Genomic DNA, 16,089 nt, shown 5'->3' on the forward strand with positions numbered 1-16,089 from the left:
CTCTAAGGTTCCCATTTAGTATAAGGAAACTTCCTGTATACATGTATATGTGTCCGTGTCGGCATATTGAAGAGAATTAGAGTCCAGCAGCCCCGTTACAACCAGGCAAGTTCAATTCTGGGTATCAGCTTCTGTGTGCACACAAGGTCCAAGTCCGGCACGACCTTTAAGAGGAACCAAGTTATTCTTTTATTCCAAGGCCCCCAATGGTTCTTGCCCACAAGAAAAAGTCTTGAAGGTCCCGCTGGACTGAGCGGCCTCAGGCCCACATGGGCGACAGCTGATGCATTCCAGGAGAGCCGGTGCTGACTAACGGGCCTCTGTGGCTCCCCTTGAATCTGATGGCCGCTAGGAGTCGCTCCTCTTTCCTAGTAGGCCCCCTGCCCGGGCTTCGAGTGGACCCTGCAGGGCACGGTTGCCAGGCTCCAGGTAGGGTCTGGAACTTTCCCCCCCCATCAGCCCTTGACCCATTTCAGTAAGGCTTCCGGCCTGGACATGGGGTAGAGACAACGCTAGTTGCCCTGATGGACAATCTCTGATGCCAGCTAGATAAAGGCGGGTCAGCACTGCTCATACTATTAGACATGTCAGCAGTGTTTGACACAGTAGATCATGAGCTCCTAGCCGACACTGGGATACGGGGAACGGCCCTCAAATGGCTGATTTCCTTCCTCCAGGGTTGCGGACAGAGGGGTAGCGATAGTAGGGAGTATCTGGCCATCATCAGCTCACATGTGGAATCCCACAAGGAGCAGTCCTCTCTCCTATTTAACATCTTTATGCGCCTTTTGGCTCAGCTGGCATGGAGGTTTGGGCTGGGTTGCCACCAATATGTGGATGACACCCAGCTCTTCCTCCTGACGGATGGCTGCCCTGACTCTTCCCCAGAACCCTTAGCCAGATGTCTGGAATCAGTGACAAAATGGATCAAGCAGTCTCGTCTGAAGCTCAACCCTGCAAAGACGTAGGTCCTATGCTTGGCTAGGAAGCGCGTCTGACCACCCTGGACGGTGTGCAGCTCCTAGCGACTCACTCCACCAGGAACTTGGGCGTGATCCTGGATGCTTCCCTTACAATGGAAGCACAGGTCACAAAGGTAGTGCGGCTGGCATTTTACCACCTCCGTTAAACCAAGTAACTAGTGCCCTGCCTGGACCCAGAGCACTTAGCCACAGTGATCCATGCGACGGTCACCTCTAGACTAGCTACTCGCTCTACGCAGGCCTACCCTTATCCTTAATCTGGAAACTACAGCTGGTGCAGAATGCTGCGGCCTGGATTCTCACTAAAACATCATGGAAATCCCACATCCGGCCAACTTGGCTGGCTCCCAGTTGAATTCTGGATTAAGCTTAAGGTTTTGGTAATCACCTTTAAGGCCATACGTGGTTTGGGCCCAGTGTATTTGAGACCGCCACCCTGCCTATACCCCCAAAAGCGCCTTATGCTCCACCACCTCCAACTGGCTGCAGATCCCTGGCCGCAGAGAAGCATGTCAGACCTCCACAAGGGCCAGAGCCTTCTCGGTCCTGGTGGAACGAGGTCCCTGAGAAAACAGAGCCCTGCCTGAACTTCCACAGTTCCACAGGACCTGCAAGAGGGAGCTCCTACAGAGGCATTCCCTTGAGGCCGACCGACTCAGAACACCTGCTGGTCACCGCCCCATGACTGAACAATCTGAATTCCCCAGTGTTGTTGTTAGTCATGTTGTGCTGCGATTGCTACTGTTAGATTGTGATGTTATTTTGAAAATTGTTATAATGTTCCATGTAAATTTATGCAGAGTGCTATGTAAACCTGGGGAAACCGGGGGGCTGCTGGGGGCGGGCGGGCGGGGGAAGGCAACGTGTTCCCTCCCACCCACGATCTCCCAGCGCGTCCTGCTCTGGAGGTGGCAACCGGCTCGTCAGCTCCCCCCCCCCGTGGCGGCCAGCTGCAGACGTGGACAGCTCCCTCCCCCTCCCCAGGCCCCAGCGCGGCTGCGCAGGCGCGTTCGGCGGCCCAGCGCTTCCGCACAGGCGCTGTGCGCGCTTCCCGCCGGGCCCCTTTGGCGCCTGCGCAGATGAAGGCGGCTGTGGTACGCGTGCGCAGAGCGGAGAAGGTGGCGGCGGCGAGTGGGGCTTGCGGCCTTCCTCCTCCGAGGCGCAAACAAGCCCCGCCCGCCTCCCTCCCTGCATGCGTGGGCCCGGCGGGGGTGGGGTTTCCGGGAGCGCGGGCGCCGTCGGTGCAGGAGCGGCGGCGGCGGCGGCGGCCCGGAGGATGGCCCTCAGGTGACGCCGGCAGCAGGTGAGGCGGCCTCCCCGCGCCCCCCCCCCCGCCTAGGCGGAGGAATGGTCTCGCCCGCCGCGCGGGGCATTGTGGGGCGCCTTTGTCGGAGTGGGGGGAGGGGGCCAAACCATCGAGGGGCGCGGGGGGGGGGGCGGGGCGGGCCTGGGCCTCCCGCCCCCCAGTGACCTTGGCCCGTCGGGGGGGGGGGCGGCCTTTGGCCCTGCGGAGCTCCCGGCCGGCGCGCGTGGCGGACCCGCCTCCCCCCCGCCGCCGGACTTGGCCTGGCTGGCCCGGCCCGGCCCCCTTCGCTGGGCCCTTGGGACGCGGCGGGGCGGCCTCGGGGGCTGCGCCGCGAAGGGTCTTCCCGGGGCCGGCCAGCGGGTCGCAGACGCCGCCGTCTCCTTGGCGGGCCGCCCGGGGCTGCCTGCCTGCCTGCCTGGAAGCCCGCTTTCGTGGAGCCTGAAGGGAAGGCGCGGCTTCCCCGGACAGGGGCAAAGGTCTTGAGCCCAACATCCGGGGGGCGGGGGGGGGGGAGACTCCAAGGCGCTGGGCAGGATTTGTGTCTGCGGCTTCGCAAGGCCCCGAAGTCTCCCTTCTGCCGAATGGGACAGTATTTTCCATCCCGTCTGCAGCCTCATTTCCTGGGCAGGATGAAGAGGGCCCAGCAGCACTCTCACTGGAGTGACTAACGGCTGCAGTTGGCCTTAAGAGCCTGTATCAGGTCTGGGGACCAGACCCAGGACGGTCCACCCAGTGCTGCCTCCCATCTCACTCAGGGGCCGAGCAGCTCCTGTAGAGGTGCAACAACAGGGCAAAGTATCCGGGGCCTCCCCTGGATGTTGCCTGCAGGCACTTGGATCCAGAGGTTTTGCTCCTCTGTACGTGAAGGTTTCCTTTGGTCACCGTGGGTAGTAGCTGCTGATAGATCTAATCCCCTCTCAATGTTGTCTGTTCCTGTGACCAGCAGTACATCCTTCCAGATTCAGTCACGGCTTGCGGCTTGTTCTGTCTAGCTGCTTATGACACCTGACTGGCCACTTGAACAGGAGGTGGAAGGCAAGTGTTGATGGGATTTGGTTCCCCTGCAGTCTTGTCCAGGGAAGGGGCTGCTTGTCCGTGGCAGAGGTGGAGGGGCATTGCTGATCCTGCTCCCTCCTGATTTGGGTGGCCCTCGTGGCATGCAGTGATTTTGTGGATGTGGCCAAGTTGGGAAAACTTGTCATTGGGCCGCTTTCTGGATTTCTTTACATCTCCAGCCACTCTTCGTCCTGATGGGGAAAGACCCCTGGGGCTGGTAAGCTGTGGGGCTACATGGCGCAGGTGAGCCTTGCCTATTTGGTGGCAGCCGTGGCCCCACAGGTCCGTTCCCCCTAGTGCTCCCCTAAGGCAGATGAGAGCCCCCTCCTCTTTGCCTGAATGTCACTGAATACAGCCCAACTGTGGTCTTCTTGCCCCTCCCTCTGCCACAAGTCCTGCCCTGCCAGGGTCACATCCTGGAGAGTGTAAACAACCCCTGCATTTGCAGCATCTGAGTCACCAGGGCTCCACGAGTCATCCAGCCTCTCCCCATCTGTTTTGCCGGTCCACAGGGAAGTTCACTGCCTTGTGGCTGCCGTGCTCTCAAGTCAGCTGCCAGGCCATTTGGGGTCAAGGGGAGGTGGTGTGCAAACCAGGTTGCTGGGACCACTACCACCCCTTTCGGGGGAGGGCTGCATATGTGGTCACAAGGGTTGTCGGCCACACCAGCCTGTTGTGCCTTCATGGCAGGGCCCTTTGGAGGCCCTTTTTGTTTCAAGGGAGACTAGAGGCCTTGGGATTCTGGGAAATTCACAATCCTGACCTTGCTCGTGAGGCACTTCCAAGGTGGGCAGTCCCTGCTTCCACCACGTCCCACTGTTCATCATCTGCATCCATAGAGCCTTTGGGAGGGAGGAAGGAGTGGCCCCTTCTGCAGTTTCCTTTTGGGAGGTGTCCCACTGCAGCACCTCTGGTGGACACCTCTGTAGTAGGCAGACTGCAGCCCCCGCCTCCGACAGGGGACTCCTCCATCCCATTTCTCCAGGCATCCGCAAAACGTGACCTGAAGACAGGTGGCTGACTGACCCCTGGGGGGGGGGTGCTGGGTTGCCTTGCTTGGCTTGGCAGAACTTTGCCCTTTCCTCCCAGTCCCTCTTGGCCTCCAGGCTGGTTGTGGGAGGGGGGGGGGAATGTGGCTGCTCCAGGCAGCCTGCAGGGGACCTCCACGCACAGTTGCGCAAGCCCCTGGAAAGCCCTGATGCAACTCCAGCTGCCAGCCTCTGTGGAAACAAGCGAGTGTGTGCTGCTGCCGTTGGGTGTTTCGCAAGCAGGTGCCTGACCAGCAGAGCCCTAGTGGGCTCTTATTTGTCAACAGCAAGGAGGGAACTACTCCTTTCTGCTCCAAGTAGGCCTTGCGGGGTGGGGGGTTCTTTGCAGGCTTGGCTCTGCCTGCCACCCAGCAGCAGGAAGCAGATGATCCACAGAAGCTGGGTAAGGGACAGGTGGGACCTCCAAACAAAGGGGCTGCATTCTTTACCTGCCTTCAGGAAGCACAATAGACTCTTCTCCTGTGTCTGAGAACAAGGTGTGGATAGCGCCTCCTGATTTAGGAGACGCGGGTTGGAATTCCAGCTCCCAGCTCCGTCGCAGTTCATACCAGTCTCAGGAAGCAGCTGTGAGGATAAAGGGGAGAATGGGACAAGCTGCTTTAGTTTTCTGTTGAGGAGAACAGTAGGGCTAAAATTAAGTTTAAAAGGGGGGAGAGGCATCTCCCCCTATGCAGAGGCCTGCTGAGCCACTCTGACCGGCCAGCTTTCTATGGAGAATGGGATCCCCCCCTGCTCCATTGGCAGAGTGCAAATAATGTGCCCCCCCCAACTTTCACTCAGAAGCAGCACCCCGGAGGCCTTCATGTGGGGTTCTTTGGCGTGTGTGCTCCATGCTGAGATGCAGCACAGACATGTAGTCTTCCCTTGGGGCTGCCCCAGCACCCCCAGTTCTGGCTCTCTTGGCCTCTGAGTGTTGCCAGCAGAATCCTCCCAGCTTGCCAGGCTGGCTTGGGGGCAGCCCCCTCTGGTCTCCCCAGCAGGCAGCCTCTTTGGGCTCCTTTCTGACCCCAGAGTTAATCCAGTCAGGTGCCTGGAATTAATCTTTTGCTTGCTGTTTGTTTTTGCTGCAAGGGTGGATGTTTTGCTGCCGCATGGCTCTTTGATCTGTGCCTGGGGAAGGCCTCTTATCTCCCTTCGCTCCTTATCACTGCTGATAGTAGGGCAAGGCACAGGGGCAGAGAAGGCTGCAAGGGAATTGGAAAACAGAGGTGTGGGGGGGGGCCGATCTGCTATGCCCAGAGTCCCAGAAATTTGGGCACCCAGGGTTTGTTTTCTTCCGTTCTGGTTGGTGCCTTGGAGGAGGGTGAGGGTGATTGGTTGGCAGTTACCTGGAGGGACACTGTGGCTCAGGAGATGACTATTCTCATGACATAGTTCTGCTGCATCTGGGTGCTGCGTAGAGGGACAGCACATGGGGCTGGGGGACTGCAGCCAAACCAGCTTTTCCTGGAAACAGTGAGACTTCTTGGAGAAGTTCTGCTGATTAGCAGCCACTAGTGCAGGATGCACTCTGACCTCTACCTTTGTCCATCCGGGGGGGGGGGGTTGTCTGCCATCCATTGCTAGTTGCTCCTTGGCACACGTCCTGAGCCAGTCCTCTTCTCTCCCGCAGGTCAGCAGAGTCAAGCACCTTTGAAAACCCTGCCACAGGGAAGTGAAGTGATACCACCACGTCAACATGAATGACGTGTCCGTCATCAAGGAGGGATGGCTGCACAAGAGAGGTGAGCGATTCCTTGCCCCCACCACCAGAAGGAGCTAAGTGGTGGTGGTTTTGTTGTCTTGGGAAGGTAGTACCCTGTAAGGTCTGCAACAAAGAGTGGGGCTGATTGGGGGTATGGTGAGCCTGTGGTCTAACATCTCTGTGCCCAGTCAGGTGCCTCCCTCCCCCACCTTGATGGTGTCTGGCAGATCCCAAACGGACTGGGAATGCCCTTGCAGTCTCGTTACAAACAGAGAAAGGTGGTCCTTGAGCTTGCCCTGAGACAAAGGCCCTGACTTCTGGGATAAACCAAGTCCCACTTAACCAGATTAAAGTTTAACCCCTGGGGTTGATGCCTCTGTTTGCAGTTGTGCATTTTCTGAAGGGAGGTCACCAAACATGGATGATCTCTCGCTTGCATGCTGTGGGGTACTTGTTTCTCCCTTGGCCCCCCTGGCGAGCTGGGGCACCAGAATTGGTGATTCCACCACTGGCCATCTCTGCCCCTCCGAATCATGTCAATGGGTACGGTGGGGAGAGGGGCCTCACCTTGGCATCTTTGGTGGCGATGTCATGGCTGCTTGTCTCCCCTTCACTGTCGTTCACGGACTGCTGCAACATTTGACTAGGCCGATTATGAATTGTTGGTGCACCCCCTTGCTGGGGCCAGGATTCGGGGGATAGCCCTTCAACGGCTTCTCTGGAACCAGACCCGGGGTGACTGTGGGGGAGGGTCTGTTGTGCCCTTATCGACTTCCTTGTGGGTCCCTCAGGGAGCGGTACTCTCGCGCCCTCCGGCACAGCTGGTCCAGAGCTACCAGCTTGAACATCACCAATGTGCGGATTATGCTCAGCTCTGTCTCCTCATGGACGGCCACCTGGACTCCCCCCCCCTCCCCAGATACATTTGCTACATGTTTGGAAGATGTTGCTGGATGATTAGAGCAGAGTTGCCTAAAACTCAACCCCTCCAAGATGGAGCTCCTGTGGCTGGGCAGAAAAGAGGAGGACCAGGAAGTACATCTACCCACCATGGCTGGGGTGCAGGTTAACATCTCATCCTCAGTCAGGAATTTGGGTGTGATTCTGGATACCTCCTTTTCTGTGGAGGCCCAGGTCACTCATGGCAAAGCTACTTCCCCGGACTGTCTAGCCATGGTGATCCATACAACGGTCTCCTCTAGACTGGACTTCTCTAACTCACTCTACATGGCCCTGCCCTTATCCCTGAACTGGAAACTTCAGCTGGTGCAGATTTCAGTTGCTAGGGTCCTCACACGTACACCGTGGAGAGCCCATATCCAGCCTATGCTGAGGCAGCTGTACTGGTTGCCAGTTCTGATCCAGATCGGGTGTAAGGTATTGGTGCTGATGTTTAAGGTCATCTGCAGCTTGCTTATCTGCACCCTGCCTATCTGAGGGACCGCTAGTCTCCTTATGCCCCCTACGGGGGTCTCTGTTCTATGGGTGCTAACCTACTGGAGGTCCATGGCCCTAAGGAAGCATGCCTGGCCTCGACCCAGGCCAGGGTCTTTTTGGTCCTGGCCCTTACCTGGTGGAATGGACTCCTGGGAGAGCTGAGGGCCCTGGCAGAGCTCACAGTGTTCTGCAGGGCCTGCAAAATGGAGCTCTTCCGCCAGGTCTTTGGTTGAGGTCAAGGCTACGAACAATGAGGTCCCTCCTAAGACTACATGGTGACATCTATCTAACCCTAGAGAGTGGCGAGCTAAAATCTAATACAGTAAATAAATTAAAAAATAAATAGAATGATTCCCCTCGCCAATTATCTAGAAAGTCTTAAATGTGATCTGTTTTTTTATATATATGTCTGTGTATGTGTCTGTGTCTGTGTGTCTGTGCATGCGTGCGTGCATGCAGGGTGGTAAGGCAGCCAACATGCTGTCTGAAGCTCTGACCATGAGGCTAGGAGTCCGATCCCAGCAGCCAGTTCAAGGTTGACTCAGCCTTCCATCCTTCCGAGGTCGGTAAAATGAGTACCCAGCTTGCTGGGGGGTAAACAGTAATGACTGGGGAAGGCACTGGCAAACCACCCCGCATTGAGTCTGCCAAGAAAACACTAGAGGGTCAGACATGACCCAGTGCTTGCACAGGGGATACCTTTACCTATATATATATGTGTGTGTGTGTGTGTCTGTGTGTGTGTATACTAGAAATAGAGCCCGTTGTAATCTGCAGACAGCGGGCGCTAGTGGGGGGTAGGAGTTCTGGGGTGCAGCGGAGACAGATCTGAGACCGGGCGGTGGGCGGCCAGTGAAGAGGCCGCGAATGGACAGGCCGGGCCGTGTCCTACCTGTTTGTTGGAGGTCAGGCAGGAGCATGGAGCGGGCGGGAGGCTGGTTGCGGGCTCGGAGGGCAGGAGGTAGGCTTGGGGCTCGGGGCAGGTCCTCTGTCGCGGCCGGGTGAGGTTCGGGTGGCGTGTGGGCTGGGTGGATGGGTTGGAGGCGGCCGTTCCTGAGTGCGTGGGGGTGATGACGGCAGCGTTTGGGCGACGGGCGGGAGCGGGGACGTGGCCGCGTGTAGGTGTGGGGGGTGATGGCTGCGGGCGCTCCCAGCGGCGGGCGGCTTTGTGGAGTCATGGGGTAGTGAGGCGCGACAGCAGGCGGCGGCGGGTGCAGGTGCGGCTGGAGCTGGAGGGCGGCGGCGAGGTGGCTGGTGCATGGCGAGCGAGCGGGCGAATGGCGGCAGCAAGGCTGGTTCGAGCAGAGTCATTTGTAACGGAACCCCTCCAAGACGGAGGTCCTGTGGCTGGGAGGCAGAGGGCAGGACCAGGCAGCGCGGCTACCCCCCCTTGCAGGAGCACAACTCACCATTGCGCCCCAGGCCAGGAATCTGGGGGGGGGACCATCGATACCTCCCTGACCATGGAGGCTCAGGTCAAGAGAGTAGCGGGCCAGGCGTTTTTCTATCTTTGCCAGGCCCGACTACTAGTGCCCTACCTGTCCCCTGACCACTTGGCTACAGTGATCCATGCGACAGTCACCTCCAGAATAGATTTCTGTAACTCGCTCTACGCCGGCCTACCCTTGTCTCTGATCTGGAAACTCCAGCTAGTGCAAAATGCAGCTGCTCGGGTCCTCACTGGCACACCTTGGAGGGCCCACATCCAGCCTGTGCTGAGGCAGCTGCATTGGTTGCCAATTGCTGCCCGGATCAGGTTCAAGGTTCTGGTTTTGACATTTAAGGCCATACGTGGGTTGGGAACCAAGTACCTGAGGGACCGCCTGTCGCCCTATGCCCCCCCGCAAGGCTCTACGCTCTGCGGGGGAGAATCTCCTGGTTGTTCCTGGACCTAGAGAAGCACGCCTGGCCTCAACCAGGGCCAGGGCCTTTTCGGTCCTGGCTCCTACCTGGTAGAACGAGCTCCCGGGTGAGCTGCGGGCCCTGCGGGATTTACCAGCTTTCCGCAGGGCCTGCAAGACAGAGTGCTTTCGCCAGGTTTTTGGTTGAGGCCGGGGCTAGCGAATGATTCCCCCCCCTCCCCCGGACCTAGTAAGTTAGATCTCCCCCCCACCCCCCCTGCCGCTTTGATAGCAGGGGATAGGAATAAGGAGAGCTTCCGCCATGTTGGGATTGTTTTTAAAGTCTTTTAATGGGTATTTTAATGGGGATAAAACTATTGTGACCCGCCACGAGCCTACGGGGAGTGGCGGTAAATAATAATAATAATAATAATAATAATAATAATAATAATAATAATAATAATAATAAAGAGCAGCCATATTGAAGAGGGGGACAGCTTGTTTACTGCAGTTTTAGAGACTGAGATGAGGAGCAGTGGGTTCGGATTACGGGAAAACAGGTTCCACTTAAATATTAGAAAGCGTTTTCTGATGGTGAGGACTGTTGGTGGATGGTCTAGGCCAGCGGTTCTCAACCACCACCACTCTGCAACCCCTACAGCAGGGTTGGGGTTAGGCTTCGGCGGCCGAATCGCACAAGCCTAGTTGGGGTGTCCGCACTCACACGGTGGCACGCATGCGCAGATGCTGCCGTCACTCTCTCTCTGGGGGGGGGGGAGCGGTGGCGGAGGCAGCCAGAGCGGCAGTGGCGGCATGGCGCTGGCCTCCTTTGCACTGCCTCAGAGCTTGCCAAGATGGTACTGAGGGGGCTAGTGTCACAGGAGAGGCGGCGGTAGCAGCGGCACCATGACGCTGGACTCCTCCCTGCCACCTCCGTGAGCTCCGAAGGCCAGCTGCCGCCTTGATCCCCCGGGAAAAGCCAAACGGCCCCTCAGGGGGTCGCAATCCCTGGGCTGAGAACTGCTGGCCCAGGCCATCTCGGGTGGAAGTGGAGTCTCTGTTGGATATTTTGGGGAGTAGATTGGCTGAGCACCCTTCCGGGCAGAGTGTGTGGTTTATAAGTCCCTGAGAAGGTGGGGCTGGTTTGGACGGGCCTTTGGGATCCCTTCCAGCAGCTCTGGATGTGATTCCTTTAGCACATTTGTATGTTTCGAATTCTTAGCTGCCTTGGCTGCATACAGGGCATGGTATGAATTCTGTAAATTATCACAGTAATTATTTATTATTAGTAATAAAATAAAAAATAAAGCATAACGCAGAATCCATAAAATACATAAAACCCCAAATTTAACATTGCAATTGAGGCCTGCTAGTAACTCGGTCGGCTTTGTTCAGGATCCTCCCTGTGCCGTTTCCGTGTGTGCCGTGCTGCTCGGAGAGCCTACGATGGCCTGGCAGCCCAAAGGGTTCTCTAAGGTGCCCCGCGAGGAGGCAAGAGAATTGCACAGACTGCATTCTCTTTCCAGAGCTCCAGAGGATTGAGATTTTACAATCAGGCCGTATGGGTATACTCCCTTAGAGGTTTTACATGTGTGGAATAGATATTCTTTTATGATTTATAAACATTTGAGCTCCAAAAATACATTATTCATATTTTTCTATAATTGGTTTTATCCCTAGCCTTTTTGGTTCACGCCTGTTTTTCAGGTTGGGTTTTTGTTTCCCTTTATGCTGCTTGTAGGGATGCAAGAGTCATGCTTTCCTGGCAGATGTGATGGAGGTCTCCCCAGCTGTGACTGAGTGGATTGGAAACTTAGATGGGAGCATTGAGGGGGAAGGCCAAAACTGCCTGCATAACTGCCTGCACCTGCTGGGCTCCAGGCTTTGTATTATTATTCCACTACTAAAGCCCATTTTATTTTGAAATAAAATGGGCGCTAGATGGACGCGGCTTCCCCCCCCCCCCCCCGGCGACTCCCAACGGCTTCAGGGGCCGTGGGGCGGCAGAAGGCTTCCCCCCCCCGGATCGCGGAAGGCCTCAGTGGGGCCGGGGCTGGAAGTGGCCTACCTGCCTTCGCCGCTGGCGGCTGCTCAGCGGCTGGGAGCTGCGGGGATGCAGTTTGGCGGGCGGTCCTTAGGCAGGCGGGCACGTGGTGCGCCGCGGGGGGTGGCGGGGCAGCTGTGGTGGTGGTGGTGGCGGCAGAGCGGCTCGGCTACGGTATCGACAGGCCCACGGCGGGAGGCAGGTTCATCAGGGAAGGACGGCAACGCTGGGGGAGCCGCGTCTGGGAGCGGCAGCGGCCAGAAAGCGACGTTGTGGATGGAGAAGCTCTGGCCAGCAGCGGCGAGGGGCGGCGGCAAAGGGGTGCGGTGTCCCAGGCCCTTTGGCGGCAAGTTGGGATGTTGTGCGGCTGGAAAGGAGTGGCGTCCCTGCTCCTTTCCCCGCAGTGATGCATAGTCTATGGCGACCAAGGAGGCAATGGGGAGGCGCTCCTTGGTCCAGGATTGACACTCGGAAGCGGCTCCTGATTCGCCCCTCTGAGTTTTTATCCCGGACAGAGTCCGCCCTAACTCCTCCCAACTTGCCCTTACTCTTTTATTTAATAACCGTGGAGCGGTTTACAGATGCTTCCTGGGTATAACTCTGTCTGGGAGGGGGAGGGATACGGAGGGAGGGCATGGGTTTATATATGGCAGCTGGGGTCTAGGGCTAGTGGAGGGATTGGTGGGGTCGGCCACTAGTATCAAAGCCCATTTTAAAAAGGCGGCAGGCAGGAGGGCGTGAGAGGGTGGCTGCGGTTTCCTTTGGCCCACAAAGCGGGCTAAAGGGAGTGGAAAGCCCCCCTCCCCACCGCTGGTGGCGACAGGGTTTGTGGCCCGCAGGGAGGCTGCAAACCCCCCCCCCCGCTCCCTCCCAGCAGGAACGTACCTGCGGGCCACAAAGCCCTGCCGCTGCCTCTCTCCTCGTGGGCGACAACAGAGGCCGCAGCCACAAGACTTCTAGCAGGCAAGGAGGGAGGGTGGGAGCTGGTGGGGGAGGGCCAATCAGGGTGGACCTGGACGGACAGGGCCCAGACAGTCTCCTCCCAGGAGGCTGTTTGCCAAATATATAAGGGAGCGAAATAGTGTTAAGGATAGATAAATGAAGAATCTCACTAATTTTTAGCCATGAGTTGATATCGGGACATCTGCCCAAACTTGAATAAAATATAGGCATATGGTGAGTGGACAGGCAGAAAGGGTGGTGTGGGTGCTTGGCTCTTGCGGCCCTTCCTTGCATGCCCAGGGAAATGCTGGTCACCCCTTTGGGTTCAGTAGGTGAATTTCCTCCAGCCAGACTATCCAGAGATTCTGGTTTCTTTTCTGTGAAAGGGGGGGGGGGGCATTATCCAGGCATGGAGTTGGGGGTCACTGCAGTGGGCAGGTTATTGTGAATTTCCTGCATGGTGCAGGGGGTTGGATTAGATGGCCCTGGAGGTCCATTCCAGCCCCGTGAGTCTATGATTCCATGACGAGTGGTTCCCCTGGAGTCATGACCAGGCTGCACAGTTCCAGAATGTGACTTGGTCCCCCCTGCTTGGTTCTCCTCTCCTCAGTCTCTGTTGTGCCCTGAGCTGGTGCCCTGTGAGCCCCCCCCCCCTTGGGCTGGGGCTCCTTCCAGCACATTCCTTCTCCCTGCAGACAAATATAGACGGCAGCTGGTGGTCTCCAGGCCTGCCTGCGGCTATTTTGGTCCTCAGAGAGAAGCACAACTTGCCCCCAGCCTTGCCCAGAGAACACAAAATGTGTGGACGAAATGTGGGCTGTGGACAGGGATGACCAGAGTCCCCAAGGGTCTGCGGGCAGATTCTTCTTGGTTGCTTTTCTGGTTTCAGAGAAGAACTTGGCCAGGTCAAGGTGGAGAGGAACTAAGCCCCAGTTGTAATTTGGGTTGCAGCTCGGGGGGGGGGGGGGGGGTTGGCCATGAAAAGTTCAGTCTGGGCTTTAAGAAGTATCTGGGAAGCTTCTGTGTGGGCCCCCCTTCTCCTCTCCCCTTCCTCAGGCAACAGGGCTGGCTGCTGAAATGTGAACCAAGATCATGTGGCCCAGTCTGGCCTAGATGCCCCTGCACCCCAAGCTGCTTGACACGTCGGATCAGGGGGGCAGGCAAGTGTTGCCTAGGGTCCTCCCCTCCCCCAGTGGGGTAATCAGAACCAGGCCCTGTTTCTAAGCCAGTCCTTGGCCTGCTGCCCCCTTCCATTTTGCCCCCTCCCTCAGAAAAAGCTGCAAGGACCTCTCTGAACAGTGCTTTGCCCCCAACCCTTGTGCTTTCCAGGTGAATACATCAAAACATGGCGGCCCAGGTACTTCCTGCTGAAGAGCGACGGGTCCTTCATTGGGTACAAGGAGAAACCTGAAACGTCTGAGCACAGCTTGCCCCCTCTGAACGACTTCTCTGTGGCAGGTGCGTTGCGCAAGGTCGCCTCTGGCCGTGTTCTGGATCTCAGCGGCCAAGGAGGGAACAGCTGTGTGGCAGGGAGACAACCTCTGCTTGGCAGGCTGAAGGTTCCCTGTTCAGTCCCTGGTGGCTTCTCCAATTTCAGGAACCAGAGACCTGGGATAGGAGGCAGGGCTGGCCTTGGGAGACCCGAGGTTGGGGCCAGGAGAAGGCTGTGTTGTATGGGGGGAGTGGGGGTGGCTTTCCAGCAGGACCAGAGAGTTACTCCAGCCCCCCCCCCCCTTATGTTTCCCAGCCCCCCTCCAAATGCCCTGTGAGGCTAGCATGGTGTCGTGGTTAAAGAGTAGCAGTTTCTAAGCTGGCCAACTGGGTTTGATTCCCCACTCCTCCTCCCCCTCTGTGTGCAGCCAGCTACGTGGCCTTGAGCCTCTCGCAGTTCTCTGAGAGCTGTTCTTGTAGAACAGTTCTCTCAGAGCTCTCTCAGCCTCACCTCTCTCACAGGGTGTGTGTTATGGGGAGAGAAAGGGAAAGGTGTCGGTAAGCTGCTTAGAAACTCCTTCAGGAAGTGAAAAGCTGGGTATAAAAAGCCAGCTCCTCTTGTGACCAGCTCACCTCCCAGCCTGAAGATCCAGCCAGAGATCCCGGAGGAGAGAGAGCTGGGGACAAGACCTCCAGTGACATCTGGTGGTGACTGGAGGGAACAGCCCAGGAGCAGCATCTCGTGTCCACGGCCCGTCCCTGGATTGTATGCCGGTCTGAAGCCCGGAAATAATATATTGAGGCTGTGCTGGCTCCTGAAGTAGCATGTTGGGAGAGACAGCCCGTTAAGCAGGGGTGGGGTGCTGGGGAGGGGGGGGGAGACTAAGAGAACCCCTGTTGGTTAGGTGGAATCCTGGCCCTAAACCCTCCAGGGGCTGAGCCAGTTGTTAGGGATTAGGTCTGGGAGGGGGAGGGATACGGAGGGAGGGCATGGGTTTATATATGGCAGCTGGGGTCTAGGGCTAGTGGAGGGATTGGTGGGGTCGGCCACCCCTTCCACAAGGAGCATGCCAGAGGACAGGCCAAGTGGATAGGACAGGAGCATGGCCAAGGGGGATATCGTGGAGGAGGGAGTTGGACAAGGGAAGAGGCTGGGAGCTGTGCGGACCTGGGTGGGCCTCGGACGTGGGCCCAGATGCACCTCCATCCCATCCCTGCATTTCTGAGGGTGGAGGCTAAGGAGGAACCGACTCTGGTGCTGTGCAATGCCAGGTTGATTAAGAACAAGACCTCCATTCTGCCTGACTATTTCGCAGGGTCTGGGGTTGACCTGGGCATGGGAGGGCGAAACAATGACCCTGAAAGAACTAACCCTGCCCGGGTTCCCTGCCAGTCTTGGCTCCATGGTGGGGGTGGGGGTGGGGGGTATTCTTGTCCGGGGGGCTTTCTCCTTCAGGACTCTCCCGGTGCTGGTGATCTCTGGAGTGGAGTGTGTCAGCATTGGACGGTCAGACCACTTTGCCCTGCGCGCCCGGCTCAAGATTCCACCCCTTCTCTGTTTGGGCAACAGGCGCATGTTAGCCTGCGGTACCCGATCCCTCCTGGTGACTCGTTGATGGCCTTGGTGGAGGACTGGCAGTCCTGTCTGTTGGTGGCCATAGATGAGATCACCCCTAGTCCTCTCCGTCCTCAGCTCAAATGGTCTCCTTGTTATACCAGGGAGCTTCAGGAGAGGAAAGGGGAAGCGAGACGACTGGAGCGAGTGTGGCGGAAAACTCGTGACAAGGCGACAAGAACATCTTATTGCATGCTTAGGAGGGCGCATGAGATGGCAGTGAAAGTGGTGAAATGAGATTTTTTCACCATGGGAATTGCGTCCACGTGCTCTTGCCCGGCACAATTGTTTAGGGTGGTTCGGATGCTCGCCGACCTCGAGGAGGGGCCCCAAAATACTAGTAAATTAGTCCTTAGCTGTGAGGCTTTAGCGAGCTTTTTTGCAGATAAAAGTCTTGTTGCTCTGCCCGCTTTGGATGATACAGGTAGGGAACTGGAGGTCTCTTGGCCGCCTTGGGAGGTGACCAAACTGGACAAGTTACTGGGGTCAGCGAGGGCAGCCACTTGCCCCTTGGGTCCCTGCCCCTCTTGGCTACGTGAAGGTGGTGGCCAGCGGATAGGAGGCCCACTGGTGGGATATTATCAACCTCTCCCTGTCTAGCAGGGAGTTTCCAGAGCAGCTGAAGGAGGCACTGGGTCACCCTCTCCTTCAGAAACCATCACGGAACCCGCGGGACCCAGCCAGCTACCGCCCAGTCTCGC

General features: G+C 57.5%; 1 protein-coding gene across 4 annotated transcripts in view; it reads left to right on the top strand.

Moving 5' to 3' along the window:
- Positions 1–2,069: 2,069 nt before the first annotated feature.
- The window catches only part of AKT2 (AKT serine/threonine kinase 2), a 28,603-nt gene continuing 14,583 nt past the window's right edge, over positions 2,070–16,089 (top strand). Inside the window, exons 1-3 of one of the 4 annotated variants that reach the window (XM_077318712.1) lie at positions 2,070–2,286; positions 6,007–6,118; positions 13,672–13,800. In XM_077318712.1, coding sequence (XP_077174827.1) covers positions 6,073–6,118; positions 13,672–13,800 — 175 coding nt within the window. In that variant the 5' untranslated portion in view covers positions 2,070–2,286; positions 6,007–6,072. Of the gene's footprint in view, positions 2,287–2,516; positions 2,766–2,813; positions 3,325–4,754; positions 4,777–6,006; positions 6,119–13,671; positions 13,801–16,089 lie in introns of those variants that run through there. The other 3 variants (XM_077318714.1, XM_077318713.1, XM_077318715.1) reach the window with 3 other exon arrangements.

Source organism: Paroedura picta, unplaced genomic scaffold (assembly GCF_049243985.1).
Source record: "Paroedura picta isolate Pp20150507F unplaced genomic scaffold, Ppicta_v3.0 Ppicta_v3_sca21, whole genome shotgun sequence".
Lineage (NCBI taxonomy): Eukaryota > Metazoa > Chordata > Lepidosauria > Squamata > Gekkonidae > Paroedura > Paroedura picta.